At 39.7% G+C, this 23836-nt stretch overlaps 3 protein-coding genes across 3 annotated transcripts in view; 1 reads left to right on the top strand and 2 right to left on the bottom strand.

Annotated features, from left to right (window-relative positions):
- Nos (Nitric oxide synthase) overlaps positions 1 to 23836 on the top strand; it is a 43082-nt gene that overhangs the window by 8114 nt on the left and 11132 nt on the right. Inside the window, exons 2-11 of the mRNA XM_017170558.3 lie at positions 2269 to 3038; positions 4424 to 4538; positions 10264 to 10400; positions 10961 to 11123; positions 13202 to 13293; positions 13857 to 13998; positions 14763 to 14902; positions 18791 to 18965; positions 20102 to 20283; positions 21440 to 21649. Of these exons, the coding sequence (XP_017026047.1) occupies positions 2476 to 3038; positions 4424 to 4538; positions 10264 to 10400; positions 10961 to 11123; positions 13202 to 13293; positions 13857 to 13998; positions 14763 to 14902; positions 18791 to 18965; positions 20102 to 20283; positions 21440 to 21649 (1919 nt within the window). The 5' untranslated portion in view covers positions 2269 to 2475. The remainder of the gene's footprint in view (positions 1 to 2268; positions 3039 to 4423; positions 4539 to 10263; positions 10401 to 10960; positions 11124 to 13201; positions 13294 to 13856; positions 13999 to 14762; positions 14903 to 18790; positions 18966 to 20101; positions 20284 to 21439; positions 21650 to 23836) is intronic.
- On the bottom strand, positions 15111 to 16315 carry LOC108076835 (lysosomal aspartic protease). Its single transcript, XM_017169863.2, has one exon. It carries the CDS (start codon positions 16313 to 16315, stop codon positions 15131 to 15133), a length of 1185 nt encoding a protein of 394 aa, XP_017025352.1. The 3' UTR covers positions 15111 to 15130.
- LOC108077281 (cathepsin D) lies at positions 16884 to 18130 on the bottom strand. The gene has a single exon (XM_017170559.2). The coding sequence runs from the start codon at positions 18011 to 18013 to the stop codon at positions 16976 to 16978; it is 1038 nt and encodes a 345-aa protein (XP_017026048.1). The 5' UTR covers positions 18014 to 18130; the 3' UTR covers positions 16884 to 16975.

Raw genomic sequence — 23836 nt, 5'->3', positions numbered from 1 at the left:
GCAGCCAATTTTCACGCTGTTTTTCCGGGCACCATATGCGGCTGCTTCCTCCTTTTTTTGTTTCTTGGGAAAAACCATTTGCCCTCGCGGCTCGTTCATTTGTTAGGCATCAGTGGGTTGGTTTTTCTAGACGCGCGAAAAAATGTGGAAATTTGAAAGAAATGACGGTTGTTCAGTTGGTATAATGTATTTTAATTTTTGTCCTAAATTTTATTGTAGAAATTAAATAAATTAAATAAATAGTTTAAGGGGGGGGGGGGGGAAGGTTAATTCGGTGCAATACGGGCCACTTTTCAAACATTTATTCTGGCAAAACGGCTAAAGTTTAGTTAATGAATTAAACACCAAATAATAACACGACATTTGAATAGTTTTTGATAAATTTGGTATTAAAAAATATTTAGAGGTAGAGGAGTTATAGGGAATCTCCCGAGTCGCCTCCAAAAAAAGTTGGTTTGCGGTGTACATCCTAACTGTCCACAAAATCATCCGATCTACAAAAATTATACCTCATTCGGTAAAGGATAAGTGTCCCGAGGTATTCACGAAGAGTTTTTATTTTTAAAATTTTTTCCCGATTTTTTATCAACATTTGAAGGCAAAACCCCGATTTTTGACTCAAAAAATTTGCTAATTTGTTAAATAAAAAATATAATAAAATTAGAAATTAAAAAAAGCTCGACGGGAATACCTGTAGATTTATCTAAAGAAGTTTTGTCCAAATTTCAAACCGATTGGATCAGTAGATTTTGAGTTATCGTGTACACCGATTTTCAAAATGGCATTTTTCAGGAGAGCGCTTTAATCTTTGTGATTCTCATGCATTGAACACCAACCGACCTTCGTTCAACTTCGCATAACTTCGTCAATTTTACTATGATCGATGTAAAACTTGGACACAATATTCTTAAGATGTTGAACTTTCAAAATAAAAAATAAAAAAAAAAATTACGAAAAAAAAAATTAAATACCTTACCCCCCCCTTAAGGTTGCTATTATATGATTCGTTACATTGACATAAAAATACCTAAAATTCTTTAACAATAATAACAATTTAATCTTAGCTTTGATCAATATAAATAAACATTTTCACCCCAAATATTTTCTTACTTAATTGCTACAAAAGGACTCAATGGTAATTCGAAACTGATGAGCTATCGATACCTTTGATTTAATTCGCATTGTGGCTGCCGTTGACAGAGGACATCATCATCATGACCTGGGATCCTGGCGAACCCTTCTATGCCCTGCCTCTCAATTCGAGTTCAATGAGCACTCTCGACGGACATTAAAATTCGAAATCAAATGCCGAATCATTCGCATTCATTCGCTTTGATGGCACACACAGAGAATGCTGAATGAAATGCTATCTCGCCTTCTAATTACAGCCTCATTGTTTGTTTGCTCTGGTTTTTGCTTTGTTTTCTTGATTTGTTTGTGCATTGGCAAATCAAAATAATGACCGCAATTTTCGGTTTATTTTGTTTTAATATGGTTTAACTTGCTGGTGTGCTTTCATGCCTCTTCGCCTTGCCTAATCAATCAATCAATTAATTGCCCGACTGGCTCTGAGTGCATAAGTCTATTTTTGTAGCTAAAAGCCAGCTGAGTTGGTTGTCCTTTTATTGTTTTTCCTTTCTGTGGGGCTCTCAGGCATTTTGAGTGGATGCGAGGAAAAGCCAAGGAGCAAGGAATAGCCTCACAACCACAGATGATGCCTGGTGACATTCGGTAAATGGAAGGTTTCTAAGGCGGAGATAATGCTTAGAATAAGGGAATATGCTTATTAATATAAAAATATTTCTCATTTTATGTGATTTAAGAATAAAAATGTTAATTTATTAAATATTATATATGGTTATGATCATGGCTTAATAAAATTCCTATAAAAAATGTATTCTTTTACCATGGTAAAAGATCCTGCAGGATTACGCGTTTAAACCCTAAATATACTTCGTACATGCCTTGATTGTAGTTTTTGTGTTTTAATTTTAATAATTCACTGAAAATTAAACCCTATTCCTTAAACCAACTACTCTAGTATTAAACATACCATTTTTAAATAATGCCTTATTTAAAAGCTCCAACTTAAAAGAACACCTGTGAATCAGAACAAAATACTTAAGCCCAAAACAAGAAAGACAAACTCTGCTCAACTAGAGTCATTTGCTCGATTTAAAGTGGTCATAACACCTGTATATTATTTAAAGTTTCCCTTTATCTGTGCCAAGTAATACAAGTTTCTGCTTAAAACTTTTTCATCCACAGTGAACCAATTGAGCGTGTCCCCCAAAAATAAAAAAGAGGAAACCGCACAAAGTTATTCAGAACAGAATTTAATCAAAAAACTTCAGCTGGGCAGGAGATTGTCCAAGTGGTTTGTTCACCTGTTGGCTGTTGGCTTCTAAATAAACAAGGCAAGCAATCAGCCAAAGGGGAAAGAGAGAGAGGACCAAGTGGAGGTCCCTGGACAAGATGTCGCAGCATTTCACATCGATATTGGAAAACCTGCGCTTTGTGACCATCAAAAGGACCCCAAATGCACAGCAGCAACAGCAGGCGCAACTGCAACAACAGCAGCAACAACAGCAGCAGCAACTGCAGCAGCAGCAACTTAAGGCTGCACAGCAACAAAACAGCAGAAAAATCAAAGCTCAAGCCCCGACAGTGAATGGCAATGGACCCTTGACCGCCGGTGGCGACTCTACGCCCTGCCATGAAGTAGATCATGCCGGAGCAGCAGCCACCTCTGGAGCTGCTGCTGCTGTTGCTGCAGGCGCCTCGTCAAGTGGCGGCACGCCATTGAAGCACCACAAGAGAGCCAGCATCTCCGCGGCATCATCGCCGCCGATTCGCGAACGTCGTGGCACCAACACTAGCATCGTCGTTGAGCTCGACTCGAGTGGCCAGGCGGCAGGATGCACTGCCTCGGGCAGCGGCACGGCGTCGGGGAAAAGTTCGCGAGAACTTTCGCCCTCGCCCAAAAACCAACAGCAGCCCAGAAAAATGTCACAGGATTATCGGTCGCGTGCCGGCAGGTAAGCAACGCATTTATCAAGGATATAGCAGATACAAGTGCGCTGGCAGAGGTGATAAATTGCTCGTGGGAGTGCGAAAGGATAACGAACGGACTAAAGACTAAGCAGAAGTAGTTGTAACAAGAAAGTTTGACAAGTTTTCTATGGCTACGCAGGCTAGAATTTTTTTGTGTAGTAAGGGTAAAGCTCTATAATCCAAGGGTATATTTTTATAGAGGAAAGGTATTAAATATTACAATCACAAATATTTAAATTGTCCATTTAAGTACACATCTTTCAATATAAATAGCCAATAACCAGACGGTCACTATCGCCATGTTGACAAGTAAATTAAACCAAAACGAAATACAAATATCTTTAAACAAAATAAAAGAAAAATCCTTAAATAAATTTTAATCTAAACAAGAAAGAAAGCTAACTTTGGCCAGCCAAAGTTTGTATACCCTTGCAGGTAACAATTAAAATATATCATAACTAAGCCAAAAATGCATTAATTTCCATTCGGAAAGCTGTTTGGTGTTAGTTTTTATTAATTTAAAAAAACTGCATACCAAATTTAAAATTTTAAGAAATCAAAATTTTGGCCATTTTTGCTCATTTTAATGATGTAACCCCTTATCAAATTTCGAAAAAATGGCCAAAAAATCGATTTCTTCCGGACATGTCTAGAAAGATTCCCCTGTTGATGCTGATCAAGAATATATATGGTTTATGGGGTCGGAAATGATTCCTTGACTTGGAAAAATATTATTTTGTATTATAAAATCGGATTTTTTATATTAAAAAACTTCTGGATTTTTTTTTAAATTAAAAATATCATAACTCGGCCAAAAGAGCATTAATTTTAAATCGGAAAACTGTTCTGTGCAAGATTTTCTACAGTTAATAAATCTGCATTCATTTAAAAATTTTGAAAATTCAATTTTTTATCAAAATCAAAAATTTTAATGATGTAACCCCTTATAAAATTTTGCAAAAATGGCCAAAAAATCGATTTCTTCCTGACATATCTAGAAAGATTCCCCTGTGGATGCTGATCAAGAATATATATACTTTATAGGGTCGGAAACGTTTCCTTCACTGCGTTGCAAACTTCTGACTGAAATTATAATACCCTGCAAGGGTATAAAAAAGACACAAACAAAAGCTGTGTAGCCACTTAAGGGACATGAAATTCATAAGCAGCAAGCATTATTCAAGTCAAGCTCTAGCCGCTGAGTTATGTCTCGACAGAGACACAGCTTAGAGACTCCGAGCAACGTTCGTTTAAATAAATACTTTGAGACAAATTGCGCGAATAAAGTGCAAAGCTTCCCTGTCACCTGCCACTAGCCACTTTCCACCCACTTTAGCCACGATTTCTTTATCTTCTATCCAAATTGCAGCTTTATGCACCTGGACGACGAGGGACGCAGCCTGCTAATGCGCAAGCCGATGCGACTGAAGAACATCGAGGGCAGGCCCGAGGTCTACGACACGCTGCACTGCAAGGGTCGCGAGGTGAGTCACGAATCCTGCCGAATCCCGGCTATAATTAGCCCACTGCACGTGGCCAACGGGGAGTCCTAGCTAGAGCTGTGCGTGCACGAGCGAGGTTGCAATAAAAGGGCAGTAAAACAATTCACAGCATCCAGCCAGACTTACTTCTGGCTAAAAGTTTGACTTCTCGGAATGCGTAGAAAGGAGGGCCAGGGAGCAAGGAGCAAAGAGCAAGGATCCGAGAAGCATTGCATACTTGTTGGAGTTATTTAATGCTCATGACGCTGTTAGCCGGCCATGTAATTGTTTGTGTGACTGCATGTGGGTTCCTTTTGTTTGTTTGCTAGCTAATACCAGGGGTTGTGAAGGGAACTGGGGTGTATTGGTTATTATACAGGACTAGTTAATAATTATTTATAAAAAACTAAATTTTAAAGATAGATATTAGGCTCTAATTTATTGATCTTTCCTTCTAATCCTTGGATCTCAGCAATCAAGGGAATCCAAGTATATAAAATCCAACTAAATAAACTCAATCAGACTCAATAACAGACTATTTTATAGCTTCTTTTAATATTCCCCAGGCTGACTACAGAGTATTCTATAGTCGTTCATTTCGATTATTTATTCCTACCAGTCTCTGCCTGCAATTGGAACGTTTTACAGCTCTTTCCTTATGCAAAAGTTGGCCCGAATGCGAGTGCGTGCCCAGGCTGTTTGTTGGATTAAATAAAAGGCCCCTACTGTTCTCATTCTTTTGCCAGCCGACAAAAGTTTTCTCATCGTAATAAAGTGGCTTGAAGTTGAAGTTTTTTTCAAGTATTTTTTCCATAGAGTTTGGAATGATATGCTATTTAAGACTTTCTTTTTTGGGGTCTTGCAAACAGAAGAGTTTAGAGTCAAGAAAAATGTATTTATTTTGTTTTTAAATGTGTTACAATTTGTGATTTGTTTTGTATAAATAAACTATTTATAAGTAATGTAGTTCCCACATTTCCTGCACTTAATATTCCTTTAAATATTTAATATTTATCAATGCTCGCATATGCGCTAGGCTCATTAAGCAAATGCATGCGGAAGCGGCTTCAGGCCGCAATCTGCATAATTTAATTGGCACACCTTTCGCGTAGAAGTTGGCCAAAACTGACTCGGCAGCGCCGGTGATTCGAACCTCATTAAGCTGACACCACTTGGGGTGTTCGGGCTGCAAATTGCATAAGCACCAGTCAGAAGTCAGAAGTCGCTTTAAAGTTGGACACCTAACCTCAATTAGCCCAGGAAGAGGTCCTGCCAGGAACACACCCCAGTCCTGGTTTCAGACCCAGTTTCAGTTCCAGTTCCAGTCCCACTTCTAGTTATTGTTACAGTTACAGTTACAGTTTCCATGCTAATTAAGTCAGCATCAACGCCAACAACGGAAATGGCGCTACGAATCCTTTTTCACAATCAAATTTCATTTCCCCTTGGCGCTGTAGCCTCTCGGAGGAGGCACTGCATTTTAATGTGCGCAAAATTATGCAATGCAAAAATATTATATTTGCACCAGCATGCCATTTTATTTAAGTACTCGAACAACATGCAAATTGCTCCCCGAAACTCCTTCGTCTCTCCCTCAGGTAATTATAATAACGAAGCTTTGCTTAAACGATGGACTGTAGACTGGCGGCAATTTAAGTTTACATCGAGGGCATTTAACACCCGGGATTTAGTGTCTTAAGCATGTGGAAGAAGGGCTTGGCTTCGCTTCGCCTGGCTCCAGGGCTGCTCGAGTTAATAAAACTTTACTACCGCCAAGTTGTTGCGAGGATTCTGCTTAATCCATCCCTCAACCAGCCTTGGCTTCACCACGAAGCTCCCTGAGCGGTGTGGCTTTAAGTATTTTACTATTTACTTGCCTTTGTGTTAATATCATGCTCTCCTCGACTTTGCCGAAAAACTTTAGTTGGGCAAATATTTTCCCTGCATTTTTCATTACCACAGACAGAGCATTTTCATTTAATTTGTGTGTACCCCAGTTGCCTTGCAATTGCAATTTCAATTTCGTTGCCAAAAGGTGAGGCACAAGTGGCAAAACAAACTTAACTGCCACTGAATGCAGTTAATATTTGAATTCCTTCAAGGGCCAAGGGGTAAGGAGCTGTTGCCCCGGAAAAGCGTCTTGGGGAACTTGTGCCAATGGTTTTCAACTGAAAAACAAATTGGCTGCAACATGGGCTCTTCCAGGGAACTTGTGTGGACTTGTGGGGGTAACAATAAAATATATTTTATATTTTTAATATTAATTTTATTGCTTCATATCTTGAGCTTCCTAGAGTTGTCTAACAAACTATTTTAAGTTATTGAGTTGTGTTTTTAAATTTCATTGAATAGTTTTTCACCGGAAAATAATATTAAAAAAGCTTACATTTCTTTTCTTTCTCTACGAAGTAACCCACTCAATTTCAAGTTAATATTTATACCCTTGCAGGGTATTATAATTTCAGTCAGAAGTTTGCAACTCAGTGAAGGAGACGTTTCCGACCCTATAAAGTATATATATTCTTGATCAGCATCAATAGCCGAGTCGATCTAGCCATGTCCGTCTGTCCGTCTGTCCGTCTGTCCGTCTGTCCGTCTGTCCGTCCGTCTGTCCGTCTGTCCGTCTGTCCGTCTGTCCGTCCGTCTGTCCGTTTCTACGCAAACTAGTCCCTCAGTTTTAAAGCTATCTGAATGAAACTTTGCATATAGTCTTCTATATGCTCTCACTGCTACATATGTCGGAACGGGCCGGATCGGACGACTATATCATATAGCTGCCATACAAATGTTCGATAAATTTTTGGAAAAAAAATTATAACTTGGCTGTTTTTCGATATTATTCCATCATTTTTGAGATATAGCCATTTTATATTATTCCAGAATTTTGGTAAAAATTTTATGAAAATCGGACCACTATATCTTATAGCTGCCATAGGAACGATCGGGAAATTAATCGAAAAAATTATAACTTCGTTGTTTTTCAACGTATTTTAATCTACTTTGACACATGAGCTTTTGGTATTATTTCAAAATTTTGGTTTAAATTTTATGAAAATCGGACGACTATATCTTATAGCTGCCATAGGAACGATAGGAAAAGTAATAGAAAAAATTATAACTTCGTTGTTTTTCAACGTATTTTTATTTACTCTGAGATATAAGCTTTTTTTTATTATTCTAGAATTTTTGTATAAATTTCATAAAAATCGGACAACTATATCTTATAGCTGCCATAGAAGCGATCGGTAAATGTATAAATTATGTAAAGCTGGTAATGTAAAACTGTAACTGTCAAACTGTAAACATAATAAGTATAGATAAAATGTAATGAAACTTTGTTTTGTGAGTGTTTTCAGCATTTAAATCTATAATATAAACCAATCTGCAAGGGTATACAAACTTCGTGCCGAAGTTAGCTTCCTTTCTTGTTTTATTATTTATTTACTACTGCCGAATTTCTATGAAAGTTATTTGTAGTTCAAGTGCATCTTCAGTTCGTTGTTGTCTGGGTAAAAAACACGACTCCCCAAGAGCACTTTCTCCTCTGTTCCCCCTGCAGCCTTTCATAATTCAGCTGCAAACATTGAAAAAGGCGGAAAAAGGGAGAAATTTGGCGCGAAGTGGCAGACCTTCGGGGGGCTGGAAGTGCAATGCCGCTGGCGGGGATGGAGTTTGGGGTGGCACGTGGCCGTAGGAAAACCAAACTTACACGCCAGAAACTTTCAGAGCCCTGCCTCGTCTATATATACATGTATGTATATATATTTTTCGTATTTATTTGGCGCTCTGCAGCTGCAACAATTTCCGGTTCCGGCAGCAGCAGCAGCTCCTCTCCTGTTTATATTTACATAAAACAATTTTGGACAACTTTGAGTGCTAACCAGTCGCGCGCTGGCAATTATTTGCATTCCCGCCCAAAAAAAAGAATTCGCTTTCCCAAAATTAAAACCCGCGTGCTTCTTCCGGATGAAAAATAATCATTATTTTTTCTCCGAGTGAGTAAATCTGTCTTATAATAACTCCTCCTTCTCCGCCTCCGCCTCCATTCAGTTGCTAAATAACAAATTCTTGTCATGTGTGCTGTCGTGTGGTATAAGTTGCTCTTGTTTTGGGGCCTTGTTCCTGGCTTGCCTCCTTCTGTTGCATAAATTTGTGCTGCGCAGTTGAGTGAAAATTGGCAAAGTTTCAGCCTTCTGCATTTTTGTTCTACGCACACAATGCAATGTGTGTGGCTTTTAGTTGCAACTGCAGTTTATTGTGGCTGCAGTGGTTGACGAGTCAGAGAAGAGAAGCATAGAAATTAATGTGACTTTCCGGAAAGTGAGACCTCTGGGTCCATTTGCAGTCTAATCCTCAGATTTTTCCTCTCTTTTGGCCTCAACTTTTGACTGGTATTGCTTTTGCAAGTTTTAATGCCCTTACCACTTTTACTGCCATTACCACTTTTATTACCTTAACGTGTGTGCAGCTGCCAAAGGTGGTTAGTTTTTGAGGGTCTTAAATTTCTAACAACGTTTCTGATTTAGCTTTTGGAAGGAAAGTACATTGTGGGTTTACTCGTTTGGCAGTATGTTCTCAAAATCTTTTTAAATATACAATTTTTTTAAGAACATTTTAAGAAATTAAAATTCTGATAAATAAAATATGTATTTGAGATTTCTCCCGATTTATTTTGATAAAACGATTCAAACGCAAAATGAAACTAAACTAGTTATTCCTTTTATTATCTACAAAACGTACTTATTTTCTACGTATAGGAATTTATAATAATATAATTTATAATTCCCCCTTGCAACTTAGATTTTACAACAGACAAGTCAATCATTTCCCCGTTTAATCCACTTAATTTCTTCGTGCTCACTTCATCACCTAATCCCCCAACAGTTGACTTACCCCTTTTATCATCAACTCCTCCCCCGCAGCCTAGTTAAATTGTCTCGTAAACTTCGCCAAGCTGCTGCTTCTGCTGCGGCACACACTGCGTATGAGTGACATAATTGCAGCAAGCAGAGCGGCATGAAATTTTTTAGTTAGACTGCGCGACACTTGAGCGGTTTTTATGCCGCACTTGGCTAAGCCAATTCAAGAGCTAAACTGCCTGGAAAAACAAACTAATTATGACCGCGGGTGTCTTGGGTGGATTGTATGTAGTGTCGTCTTGCCTAGAGACAGGCGGCAAGAGAGAAGGCGGCGTTGAGTAAATTAAACCGTCGGGAAAATAAACCGAGACAGGTAAAGAAAAAGCTGAGGTTCGTTGAGAGGGAGTGCAAATGAAAATTACAACGACACGCATCATAAAAAAACACAAGGAGCTGCTTGGGGGAAAAGCGCTCACAGGAAAAGCTGAGAAGGACAGGCAGTGGGAGGCAGTGGAAGGCAGCATCCGCAATTGACAGTGAAATGCTTTTTAAACGTTTTCTCTCCGAACAGGGAGCTCTGCTGATTCCAGGACTTTTGCTTTTGCCTCTGTTTTTTTCTCTTTCTTTTTCTTGCCACTTTTTTTTTTATTAATTTCATTTTCATCTTGCCGGCATTGTTGCTCTCTATCTGCCCCTCTATCTGCTAACTTCCCATTTTCCCTGGCAGCCCTGCAGGGGAATTGCCAATAAAAATTTAATTACCTAAATGAGCAATTATATTTTCTTTAATTAAAGCTGTCAAAAAACACGGCAGCGGCACAAACTGTTTTCATTGTCAACTTGATGACTTATTATTTGTTCATCCGCAGATCCTTTCCTGCTCGAAGGCCACCTGCACGAGCAGCATCATGAACATTGGCAATGCGGCGGTGGAGGCCCGAAAAACGGACCTGATCCTGGAGCATGCCAAGGACTTTTTGGAGCAGTACTTTACCTCGATAAAGCGGTGAGTGGGAGTAATTAAATTAAATTTGCATTTAAGAGGGCATAGCTTTTGAAAACCCCAAATAAATTAGAAGTCTTCATCTCGTTGAGTTTTTGTAAGAAACTGATTTTATTCCATTCAAACCCTAGCTTATATAGCTAACATGAGAATGTACATTGTAGATCTTAGTTCTAGACCCACGCATCGGACAGTTCTCGATCGTGAGAAATATTTTAAGTACGATAAGAGTGCACACAGGCAACTCGATAGCGCATATCTTAAACAAACCCAGACCGCTCACAGGAGGTCATATTTCGGGTTACTTGTTACATAGTCTCAAGTGGCGGTTGTATTAATAGATAGATATGCACATACAAGTGCTAGGCCGTGCTCTGCTGCTGGGACTTAATCGCTAACAGATGCTTCTTATCTAAAACCGTGTTCATGTTTGAACAGCTTTAATAACAATTATTCTTAGAGCCCGTTTCATCAACAGGTTTTTATAGATGGTTTTGGGGTTTTCTGCATAAATAATTAATCATGGTGAGAGTGACTTTTGTTATCCTTTATCTCGGTTGCAGTACATCATCCACCGCCCACGAAACGCGCTGGAAGCAGGTGCGCCAAAGCATTGAGACCACGGGTCATTATCAGCTAACCGAAACCGAGCTGATTTACGGAGCCAAACTGGCCTGGCGCAATTCTTCACGTTGCATTGGTCGGATACAGTGGTCCAAGCTGCAGGTGGGTCTTTAAAAATAACAGAAAATATTCTTATATTCAAGAAAATATGATGATAGTCTAGGAGTGAATCAAGCCACATTTAACAAAAGCAAGCGACATCGATTTATCAGACTTTCTAAACCGAGTTCATGACCTCTCCAGCTCTCAACTCTCAGCGGCTTTCATCATCTACCACAAAATATGATAACAATTCATCAGGGCATATTTAGGCTTAAATGTGTGCAATTCAACGAAATAGTCAAGCAAATTTGTCAGAGCACAAATCACAGATATATATAATTTGTGTGCTTATGTCTCTGCCACATTATTCTGGATTTATGCCTTCTTCTCGCAAAACAAATGTCGGAGGCGCGACAAGGAGTCAGAGCAGAAAGGGAATAATGCTAGACAAAAAACAAAGAGCAGACATTTGAAATGCAAATCCTCGTAAATTTTAATTTAGCCAAAAAGAAATATTCCTCCTCCTAGGGGGTAGTATGTATACACAAATACAAATTATAATGATGATCAGCAGTATAGTTGGCTGTGGGTGTGCGCCTGGCAGTGTGTGAACAGATTTGCATTTCCATCTGAATGACTTGGGTGTATATGTTCAGGAAAACTGAGAACTTTTAGGATGGAAGAAGAATGTAGAAGCAAGGAGATTTTCCTGGAGACAAGTAGGAAAAGGTGACACTAAAGTCACCTTCAATGTGTGTGCCTTGTCAAGCAAATTATATATCAAGAAATTTGAAGAAACAAGTATTTGCTTTCTGTCTGTAATTTTTTGCTTGAATTCTTGAGGAATTTAATAAAAAATAGATGGTACTTTGAAGTAAATATACCAATTAGTAAAAAATAAAATGATATTACATATATTATATAACAAAAGAAGGCTAGAACATCCTTTAGAGAAACAGTTTGACCCGAAAATCTAAAAAGAAAGGCAAATCAAACTAAAAATTTCTTTTATAAATTTTACAAATACGTTTTAAATTGTAAAGTTAAGTTTTTAAGGCCAATGAAGTAGGGGTTTCCCCCTTGTTCACTTAACAAAGTTCTTTCAACTAAACTTTGTATATTAAATAATAATTTGTATTAAAAACTTATCTCCACTTTCCTCTCTTTTTGTGTATAAAAACCTTTGCCATGTTTTTATAATGTTACAGGTTCATAATTTAACTTTATTATGTGATATTTCATTGAATTAAAAAAAGAGCCGGCAAAAGTTATCCAATACCACTTAAACATGTTTTTCATAAAACAAAAAAAGAGTGTGGAAAACTTTGCTTTAAATGAAATGAGATATGTGTGGGCAAAGCACTTAAAAAGGGTTTTTGGTTTCGACCGCTTTCCAAACTTAATTAGGAAACTCGTTTTACATTGGCAACGCCCCCCCTTGGGACGACGACAACCAAAACAGGGCCAGAAACCAACACAGCAGAAAATCGAATGAAGAGAGGGGCTATCCGGGTCGCTTCCTTGGAAGCCAGAAAATGAATTTCAGTTTCAAGTGGCGGCTGCCACATAGAAATCCCATAAAGCCAAATGTAAGGACTCTGGCCTAGTCCAGTTCAAGCCCCAAAAAATAGGTAAAAGCCACAAAAGCAGGTGTGAAAAAAACAATTGTAAAGGCCCGGCAGGAGATAACACAGGCGAAAGGGAATCGAGAGTGAGAAGCTGAAATATTGCTGAAAAAATTTATTGAAGCGTAATAATTGAAAAAGGGTTTCAATGTATGAACAAGTTGTGAACAACTCTCCCTACATATCTCCCCCACTCTATTATGCGACCTCATGCCAGAAAACAAAGCAAATATGGAAGTTACATAGAAATTTATGTCACATTTATCATACGCCCCGTTGGACGGCTGTAGAGCCTCCGGGGGAGCCGGAGCTCCTCCCCTTTGGCACTTAAAATTCATGAAAAAACAATTGTTGTGACTCTTAGTTTTGTGCACAGCAAATACCGTTGATTTTGTATTTTCTAGCTGCTGCCAGAAGCCAGATTTTAAGCTAAATTTTCACATGAAAAGCCCCCTCAGGGGTAGAACGATTTAATGCTCAATGTTTCTATATTTTTCTGTATATTTTCCACAGGTATTTGATTGCCGTTATGTGACCACTACAAGCGGCATGTTTGAGGCCATTTGCAACCACATTAAATATGCCACAAATAAAGGCAACCTGAGGTAAGGTCAAGTTTAATATAAAAAATAATTGTACATACATATATATTCGCTTTTCCTTTGAACAATTAACACTCACAGTACTCATTATAGTTCGCACATTTACCAGCCAGGCTTAATTGCCTGGCTTATGCTAATTATGGAATACACAGAATTTTTAGTTATTCGCTAATCGCAACTAGAGCTGCACATAATTTTCAATATTTTCCCATATACATATGTATGCTCTCTGGCTCATAATTTCAAATTTTCCAATAATCTACTCCGATGCGCGGCAGGCGTCAGTGCGTCCGTGGATGTGTTTGCGGAAAATGATTGGCAAATTATGTTTTTGCCCTGCTAATTGGCCGAATTGAGAGAGAGGAGTGCCAAATTTGTTGCCATGAATATTTTGAGCGCCACCCAAAAGTCATTCCATTCTCTCCACTTGGCATTGCACTTTTGACTTTTCACGCACATTAAGAGGGAAAGCGTTGTTTTGGAAAAGTTTTAGATTGAACTTTGTACAAACTTTAACGCGGAAAATTGTTTAATGTTTTGATTGCGTATTTTCGTTATTCTCCCAGATCGGCCATTACGATATTTCCCCAACGGACAGATGCCAAGCACGATTATCGCATTTGGAATAATCAGTTAATTTCGTATGCGGGCTATAAGCAGCCTGATGGAAAGATCATTGGGGATCCCATGAATCTGGAATTTACAGAGGTGAGTGAAGATTTTAAAGAGGAAATATATTTACTAAGATGTTTTTAAAATTCTTGTAAAAATTAAAGAAACCCCTATGCGGTTTAACATTTAATCCACCTTCCCTTGCCGTTCCCGAGAGTTGATTTCAACTTCCAATTATATACTCGACTCGAGCACGTTTCGGCTAGGTCCAAAACGGTCAGCCTTATTTATACACATACTTCCGTGGCGTAATCCAGCTATCAATTTACATATCGCACTCGCATAAATATATTTTTCCTCAGCCATCACAATATTTACACGCCTCAATTGCTGCCAGCCGCCTGCCTTTGAAATCTGTCTCCTCCGCTGTTTTCCGGGAAGTGTGGGCTATCCGACGGATGCGACCTTTGTCGAACCAACAAGTTGGAAAAGCCCCAGAGAGGCTGCCAGCAAGTTCGCTCTATAACTCGTTGTAATAAATCTCTTTTTAAATACGCAAAAACCGAACAAACAACAAAGCTGTCAATAAATACGAGCACAAATGCGGCAGCAGATGTTGCCACCGGATTGGGTGGCATATGCGGGATTGGCTGTGGGTTCAGCAACTCCACCAAATACCGCCCTCGCCCTGATGTATTTGCATATAAACCTAGCTACTAGGCAGCCAGGCAGTCCACCACCAAAGTATCTCCATTTATTTTTACACATGTCACTTTTTATGTCCGCCGCCGGCGAGCTCATGTCGATTTTCGATTCCGATTCACATTTATTTGATGTCCAATCCCATCTCTATCCATCAGGTCTGCACCAAGCTGGGCTGGAAGAGCAAGGGCACCGAGTGGGACATACTGCCGCTGGTGGTATCGGCTAACGGTCATGATCCGGACTACTTTGATTACCCGCCGGAATTGATATTGGAAGTGCCGCTGAGTCATCCCAAGTGAGTAGGCTGCATCCATAAATGCAGATTTTACTTACAGCAAATATTATTTATTCGGGGGTAAGCGAAGGTTTTATTTTTGCTAATTTATCTCGGAAGATATAAGAAGAGAAGAAGAAGAATCCGTCTTAATGTCTAGAATATATTCTTAACCATATATTTTATGCTTTTCTCAGAATATTATATATTTCAAAACTTTACTGCTTCAGTAAAAAAAAACAAGCTGTTTTAATAGTCAGCAACTCTAGCAAAACCAATCCTGTTTTGGCCCTTGTCAAATGCCGTGTAGAACTTGCCTATAAAGACATCCCCAAGGATCCAGAGCACGTTCCCCTCCATGTAGGTAAAGGCCAGCATGCAGTAGGTAGTGCCACTCTCCGAAAACTTGACCACGTAATCCCTGGGGGCCAGGGTGAAGACGGTCCCACCAATAAGGAAATTGATTTTCGGCAAGGATGCAGTGCGCCCACAGGCGACAAAGGCCTCGCCTGCGCCGTTGGTTGTGGCCCCCGACAAACTAACGATCTTCTTGAAGGCCGCCAAAGGGACCACGATTAAGGAGGTGCCCGTATCGGCAATGGCCTGGCATCCGGAGCACAGCACTACTCCTTCGCTCTTGATATGAGTCACAGTGAACTGCCAGTAGGCCTTCTTGGAAACAGGCACCCAGGTGAGGTTGCCGGAATACAGACTGGAGTCAACGCCGCCAAGGATAACCTCACCGCCTTGCACGGCAGTTCCATCACGCTTGAGATAGAACGAGATGATGGGTTTGTCAAGCTTGCCCTGGGCAATCAGGTTGTCGAAGACGGTAGGGACATTATCCTCTGATATCGATTTGTAGGCGAGGCCCAGGATGCCAGCGAAGTGTGCCTGCACGAAGGTGCTACCAGGCTCAGTCAAGGCCTCGCCGAATGTCTGGTCCTTGACCTTAATGCCCGCCCAGGTCAGGGTATCCGTGGAGAGGATCCCGGACAGGCTTCCCGTTCCATACTGAAGGCTGAACGACTCACCATTCTCCTTGTAGGTGCTGGACTTGGCCGAGTTGTACTGGTTGTGGTTCTGGCAAGCAGTGTTAGACTTGGGGCACTTGGAGCTCGGCACCCAGAGATTGGAGGATCCAGTGTCGAACAGGATGTTGAAGTTCTGCTCGGGAGTTCCCAGACTTATCAGGCCGTAGTACTCGCTGTCCGCATAGTTGTGCAAGGTCTCGGAGGTCTTGGTGGCGGAGGAGGAGTTGGTGGTGGCCTCCACTAGGAAGGAGTACTTGGCCGCCAGCAGGGTCTTTTGCGCCCTTACGCCGCCATGGGTCTTGGTGAAGTTTTTGCTGGCATGGAGCTGCAGGCGCTTAAGTTCGGCGTTGGTCTGGCCAATTGCGACCAGCGCCAGTATGACGATCAAGAACAGCTTCATGTCTCTGCTGCTGAAATTCAAATGTTACTAAATTCTTGGTGATTGTGGAATTTAAATAGAATCGTTCCCCACATTTTAATGTTTACTCGCGGCCAAAAATAACGGCGAAACTTTCCATTTGCTAAAGGGTTCTGGCTTTCTAATGACGCTATATAAATCCATTTTTAGTCACTAAAAATATAGACATAAAGAATATCAGAGCATTTGGTGTTTGTCTTTAAGACAATCGTCAACATTCAGCTGTGTTTGCAGGGGGTCTGTGACCAAATGAACCTGGTAGCTGACTAAGTTTGGTAAAATTAGGAATACAGATAAAGCATTTCATTTGGCATTAGATTTACTTAAGAGAAAACATGTTTTTTGATCTGGAAATGTATACTAGAAGAAATAAGGACAGTTGCCAATATGAAAGTTAAATTTGAAAATCTACTTAATTATGCTTTAAAATGAAGATATAAATATTCTAGTGAATTTTTTAAGTTTTTAAGTAATTTATTAAGAAAGAAATACAACTAAAAACTCTTAAAATTCAAGATCTATATAGTATATTCTGAAGCGACATAAATTAGTTTAGAAAATTTTGAATTTTTAAAGTAAATCCATCTTTATTTATTCAGTTTATATAGAGTTAATTCAAGTATACCCACTCAATCTACAATCTCAAGTAAAAAACCTCGGGTTCTCGTTAACCTCTGCAAAGCCTATCCTCTCATTGCCCATATCGAACACCGTGTAGAATTTTCCAATAAAAATGTCACCCAGAATCCAGTACAGATTTCCCTGCAAATACTCAAAGCCGGAAATGCACACAGTCCGGCCTTTACTCTTAACCTTGATGATATATTCCTTAGGAGTCAAAGTGAAGATAGTACCACCAATATCCAGATAGACATCAGGTAGATAACACACACTCCTGCAGGGCACGAAGGCCAGGCCGTCATCATCCGTGGCGTTCAGCAGAAGATTAATCTTCCGGTAGGCGGGCTCTGGAACCACGAGTAAGCTTGTGCCCGTGTCGGCGATGGCCTGGCATCCCGTGCAGAGACGATCCCCGTATTCCCTTCCAATATCCACCGAGTTTACGGTGAACTGCCAGTACTCGGGCATGGAGACGGGCACGTAGGTGAGGTAGCCACTATAGATCCGATGGTCAATGCCGCCCCAAATAACTTCACCGCCAAAGTCAGAGGTTCCCTCTCGTCGGAGGTAAAAGGAGAACACTGGATACCTGACCAGCCTCTGGGCGATCATGTTGTCCCACAGTGTGTTGATGCCAAAATTAAGATCGTTGAAGGCCAGTCCCAGGATTCCCATGCCTGAGAATGAATCCGTCTCTGAGGTGGCCTCACCAAATACCTGGGACTTGACCGTCAGGCCTGACATACGGACAGTATCGATGGAGAAGAATCCTTTCAGACTGCCACTTCCGTAGGGAATGGAGAAGTTCTGTCCTTCCGGGACATACGAACTGGAGGCACTCGAATTATACATCCGCTGGGGCTTGCAAGTCGAACATTTGACACTTGGGACCCACAAAGTGGACGACCCCGTATCGAATATCACATTGAAAACTTGCGGCGGTGTTCCCACTGATAATTCGCCAAAGTATTCCAAGTTATCATGGTTGCTTAGGGTCTCGATGGCCAGTGATTGTCTTCTATTTGCAGGAATGTATCTGGCTCCTGTATTGGCCATCATTTGCTTAATACTTTTAACTGTTTTTTGGTGGTTTTTATTCCGAGTAATCCTAGTCCGTTGGGTTTGGGATTGTGATTGGTGTAGAAAAGCTATTACAGCCAACAGAACTATCCATGTCTTCATGGTTGCTGTTTGCTTTGAACTGTTACTGCATTTAAACTTAAATACTTTTTGGTATAAAAGAAAACGTGAATAAAATCGAAAACAGAATTTTCAAAACTATAAATTTGTTGAATAATAATTAAAGTGGTTTCTGAACTCATAATTCTTGTATTAATAATAATTATTATTCAATTATTATGTATAAGAAGTCTACGATAAATCTACTTTATGCCAAGACCCAATTTACGTGAAAACGTGTCTCTTGGCTTTAATTTGTTTTAAGAGAGAATTTATTTGTGGGAAGTCTTGGTTTTAATGGGTTTAAAAGAGAAAATGTTTAATTATTAATAATTTGAGGAAAAATGTAACTTTACTTATTTTAAAATGTTATTGAAATACAAATCTTTTATCAACCTATTAAAATGTGAGTAAAGTTTACCTCAAATTCCCACTACATTGCCTTAAATTCCGTGCTTTGCATTACCTAAAAACCCAGTCAAGCTTATGTCAGAGACGAACATCAGCTGGCCAGGGGTTGACATGTGGATATAGCCAATGGATTTGCATCCACAATCGCGTGGTCCGTCGGTCTCTGAAATATCAAACAAAACTGTGCCCAAAAAAAGGAGTTAAAACTACCCACAACTATTCCCTCTTTCTCTTGTCCCGTTGCAGATTCGAATGGTTCACAGAGCTGGGACTGCGCTGGTACGCCCTGCCCGCCGTGTCCAGCATGCTGTTCGATGTGGGCGGCATCCAGTTTACGGCCACCACATTCAGTGGCTGGTACATGTCCACGGAGATTGGCTGCCGGAATTTATGCGACACAAATCGCCGCAATATGCTGGAGGTAAGTTGCAAAGAGAGCTTTTCCCTGAAAATATATATGTATAGTAATTCCCGTATTGATAACTTGGAGGTATCCGCTTCCCCTTGACATTATCCTTGCTAAATGTCCTTGATGTGCTTGCCTTTGTCGCCGTTGTCGCGCTATGTGGCGCTTATTTCATTATGAGGCCACATAATATGCGGAGGATGAGGCGGAGGCGTAGTCCGTACCGCCTTTATCATTCCTGCAGTCCTCGCATAAAGCTCTTTTTGTTCCCGGAATTCTTTTTACCCCACAGCAATGTGACAAAAGGGAGGCAATGATGCTGCAAACTGGTTAAGAGCACTTAAGAAGCACACGGTCTTTAAGATGGTAATTGCCATTGGAGGAATTATTGCAGCTTTTATGCACCTGATTATAACACGGAAATAAATGCAGTTAAAATTCGATCCATCTTTCTGATTTAATTACCTATTCCATAGCATGAAAATGCCATTAGGAGTGCTCGGAAAATGTATTGAAATTGTATGACAGACTAATGCATCCTTGCATGTGAGAGATAGCTTGAACTATTCATCATAGTTTGGAAAATAAGGAGGATTTGTATTATTACTTGTATTCAGATTTGAGGAATTATCCTGCAGCATTCACACAGGTTATTATTATTCAAATGATTGGTTAACAAAATAAATAAGTACATTACAATGTGAGAATTTTGTACTATTTAAAAAAGTATTCATTTTGAGCGCAAAGAGATGAGAGATCATATTAAATTGACATTACAATATTTTAGTCAATTTCTTTAATTTAAATAGATAATAATAATTTAAATAGAAATACAAAAATTAATATTCCTTGCAAATAAAAAAAACTTCAACAGAAGCTCTTTCCTAGCTTTAAAGTCATTTGGTTTGTTAACCAGAATCGATTCCACTCCATAATAATCGATGGCCTGCGGTCGAATCTATAATTGATGTCCGGTCAACAGTCTGATGATGATGATGCCACCGATGTGTGAGAAAACCCCTGGGCCTGTAATTATTAAATTCTGGCCACAAAATCCGAAATGCCTGTAATCGAAAATCGAGCAGATCCCATTTATTTCCAATTAGAAGGCACTAACATAGTTGTTTTTAATTTTTTTTTGTTGTCCATAGACGGTGGCTCTGAAAATGAACCTGGACACCCGCACACCGACGTCCCTGTGGAAGGACAAGGCCGTCGTGGAGATGAACATTGCAGTGCTGCACTCGTACCAAAGTCGAAATGTTACCATTGTGGATCACCACACGGCCAGCGAGAGCTTTATGAAGCATTTCGAGAACGAGTCCAAGCTGAGGTGAGTCCAAGTCCTGATCGGTGATTATGGCCATATATCCGAGTCCTCCGTATCCATTTCCGTTTCCTGTGGGCGCTATTTGCTCGCACGTTTGTGCTTGTATGTTTGTTTATGGCCCAGTTGAGTTTGCATTTATGACATATCCCAGCCGCATGTTTATGGCTTAACGTGTTTTATTTGACTTGGCCCAAAAAGCAAACACACAAAGAGAACACTCTGCCGCGGAGCGTCAACTCTTTGCAGGTGCAAAAATAAATTTATTGTTTCCAATTTGCTGTCGTCAGCGTTTATGTAAAGTGCACGCGAGACACATAAATGCCGCACAATATGTCAAACTTTTGCCAGCTCTGGAGGGGAGGAGTCGGTGGTCTCCGAAGGTTGCCAAGGAGCCAGAGGCTTTGGCTTAACACAAAAATTAATATATCATTTTTTTTGTATGTGTTGGTTAAAGAGTTTGCTCGACCAGATTTGTCATAGCAAATGGAGGTTGTTTGTAAATATTTAATAACATAAACATTTTTGTTTGACTTTATTAAATTCTTTTATATTTTTTATTTATATATATATATTATATATTTATTTTATATTTTTTCTTGCTAAATTTAATTAATTGGCAAGCATAAAAACATATTTTAATGGGTAAATTAATTGATATTTAAAAAGTATTTTTTTTTATTAACTTATGTGAAGAATTGCTTCATAAAAGTATTAATAATAATTTTGTTTAGTTTTTTTTTTCCTATATAATACCCAAGAAAAGCCTTTTTCACAAATTTTCCTAAGAGTTTTTAAACCCAAATTATAAAAATTTTATTTTTCTTTCATCTCTGCTTTAAATTCCTTAATATTTGAGCATTTAAAAATTCTTCAACCTTCACCTTCTGGGGCAAAACACTAAATCAAGAGCCTAAGCCACGTGTCTATTTTTATGGCAACAGCCGGCGGGGGCAGCGGCCACAATTAAGTCACTTAACGTTAATCTCCCATTTGGGCCACTAAAAATACCTTTGGCCATATTTCAAATGGCAGCCATTTGCATTTACTGAATGCCAACACACCGCCCCTTCCGAATGAGGCGAAAGGATTCCGCCCACTCGTCAATTACAAACAATTACTTACCCGAAAGGACTCTCTGTTTTTTGTTCTCTCTGCGCAGGAACGGCTGTCCCGCTGATTGGATTTGGATCGTGCCGCCGCTGTCGGGCTCCATCACGCCGGTGTTCCACCAGGAGATGGCGCTATACTACCTGAAGCCCTCGTTCGAATACCAGGATCCCGCCTGGCGTACACACGTCTGGAAGAAGGGGCGCGGCGAGAGCAAGGGCAAGAAGCCAAGACGTAAATTCAATTTCAAACAAATCGCTAGGTAAGTACTTACAGCACCGCTTACTGTTAACGTGGCGTGGCGAGGCGACCTTTGCTTCCGGCTCCTGATGATGTTGCTCCAGTATATCCTTACTCCTATCCCTGCCTCACGTATGCTCTCGCGTCCCTGCACTCCCCCGCGTAATTGTCTATGGGCGTGGGGGTGTCCTCCTGTTGGCTCGTTGTGCGAGCGTGTCACATGACGGCATCAGCAGGGATTAGCTTTTAAGTAGATTACATGGATTGTGGTTTATGGCCACGGGGTTGGCTCCTGCTCCTCGTCGTTCGTTCCCAGTGTTATCAAGTCGCTTGGAAAATTTGGAACATTGCATCGTGTTTTTGTGGTCCTCGTTATTGTTATTTTAAATGTTATTCGCCGGGGATAAGGCTGCTGCTCCTGCTCCTGCACCTTCGTTTTTCTAGCTGGTATCTCCTGTGGGGAGATGGGTTTATGGGTTTAGAGCATATGTGTGCCACTGAGGTTGATTGTTATGCAAATTTGACGGCTTTATTTTATTCGAGGTAAAATTTAAGACATTTAAAACTTAGTTTCGCCCCTGAAACAGGTAAAGGTAAATTGTGTCTAGCCATGCCTTTAGAGCCATTAAATATGTAAATTTAAAGCGGGCTAAATTGAGAAACATTGGGTTGTATAAATTTATCGGGCTTTGTTCTTAGAGGAAAGTTTTATTTATTTAAATTTCAAAATGGATAGATCGAGAATTAACAGAGAATTATTGAGAGTTTTAGCTTTGAACATCATCATCCGAATTTTAGTTTGATATTTCTTATTGCTCTATATCAGCGCTCTAACTCTCAATTTGAATTAGGATTGCCATTTAATTACCTTGGTTTTTTTATTCAAATTATTTATGTAGATTTTAAGTGATCGAAATGAAAAGTAATTGCGAAATAGAGTGCATACTCTATATTTTATTTAATTACATAAAAATAGTTATCAAGCAAATGAAGCAAAAAAAAAAAAAACCCATAAGCTTATGCAAATCTGTGGCCAGCTGGCTTTTATCCTTACACCTCTATTCGCGCACCCATCAATTAATCGAACAAACAGTTGCGGTTGTGGGTCCTATGACAAATAAAATCAATTACACAATTATGGAGGAGAGAAAAACAAAGGGGAAAAACCGGTGAAAATCCGGAAAAAATACAACAAAAACATTCGTAACAGCCACCTGAAAATTGCTGTTAAATGAGCCGTTCAGGGTAATGATGATGATGATGATTTAACGACCGCACTTTAAATCATCACATATTAATGCCGTTGTCCACGCGTCCATATTTCCAGCTGAGCTAATTAATTTTAATTTACTGCAATCAGTCCTCTCCGCGAATAACTGCCAAATGGCCAGGCCGAAATTCATTAAAAAGTTATCAATTAAAATTGTTGCGAATGGCACAAGTTTCCATTAAATCGAGTCGAGTCCCTTCGAGTGCGAAACTTTTTATCAATATACTAAAATGGTGGGGATGCCGCTGAAAAATCACACATATGCCTGGGTATTTACGCATTTATATGGATATATACTGGCTGTGTTGGATATACATATATCCCGCTGGAGAGTGACAGCCTGCCGACATAATTAAGTTTAATTGTTTCAGCACGCGCCGCGCCTCTTAGCGCTGATGAGATGGAATGGAATTAAATCAGCGCTGACATCGACAACTTTATGAAAATGAAATTATATTCATGTTCTCGCACAAAAGTGTGCAGCGTAATGCGTGTAAAGTTCGAGAGGGGGAAGGGAAGAAGGAGGAGGTAGTCCTGCTCCTGCCAAATGGAGAGAAGTGCCAGACATATTGAATTACATTTAAACTGCCTATAAGCATCCATTTGGCTCCTTATCCCAAAAAATAGTGCCCCGTCAGGAGCAGCCGAAGACGGAGGAGAAGAGGAAACAATGGCTTCGCAAATAAAAATAATAAATACGAATGTTCAGGGTGGAGACTCGACTGGATGAATACTCTAGGTTATACCATATATGATATAGGGATGACAGAAGTGTCAATAACTGAATAATACTTTAGGGATTTTTTAAGCTTTTGTCGATAGATAAAACGTCATTTTAGAGATATTCATTTTAATATATATACACAAAAGTATTCCTTAAAAATCCAAAAACAAAGGGTATGAAAATCACAGAATAAAGACGAAGTGTTAAAGAAAAAG

Source organism: Drosophila kikkawai, chromosome 2L, assembly GCF_030179895.1.
Source record: "Drosophila kikkawai strain 14028-0561.14 chromosome 2L, DkikHiC1v2, whole genome shotgun sequence".
In the NCBI taxonomy this organism is placed as follows: Eukaryota; Metazoa; Arthropoda; class Insecta; order Diptera; family Drosophilidae; genus Drosophila; species Drosophila kikkawai.
Note: the sequence above shows the minus strand (reverse complement) of the source record. Positions and strands in the feature narration are given on the sequence as shown.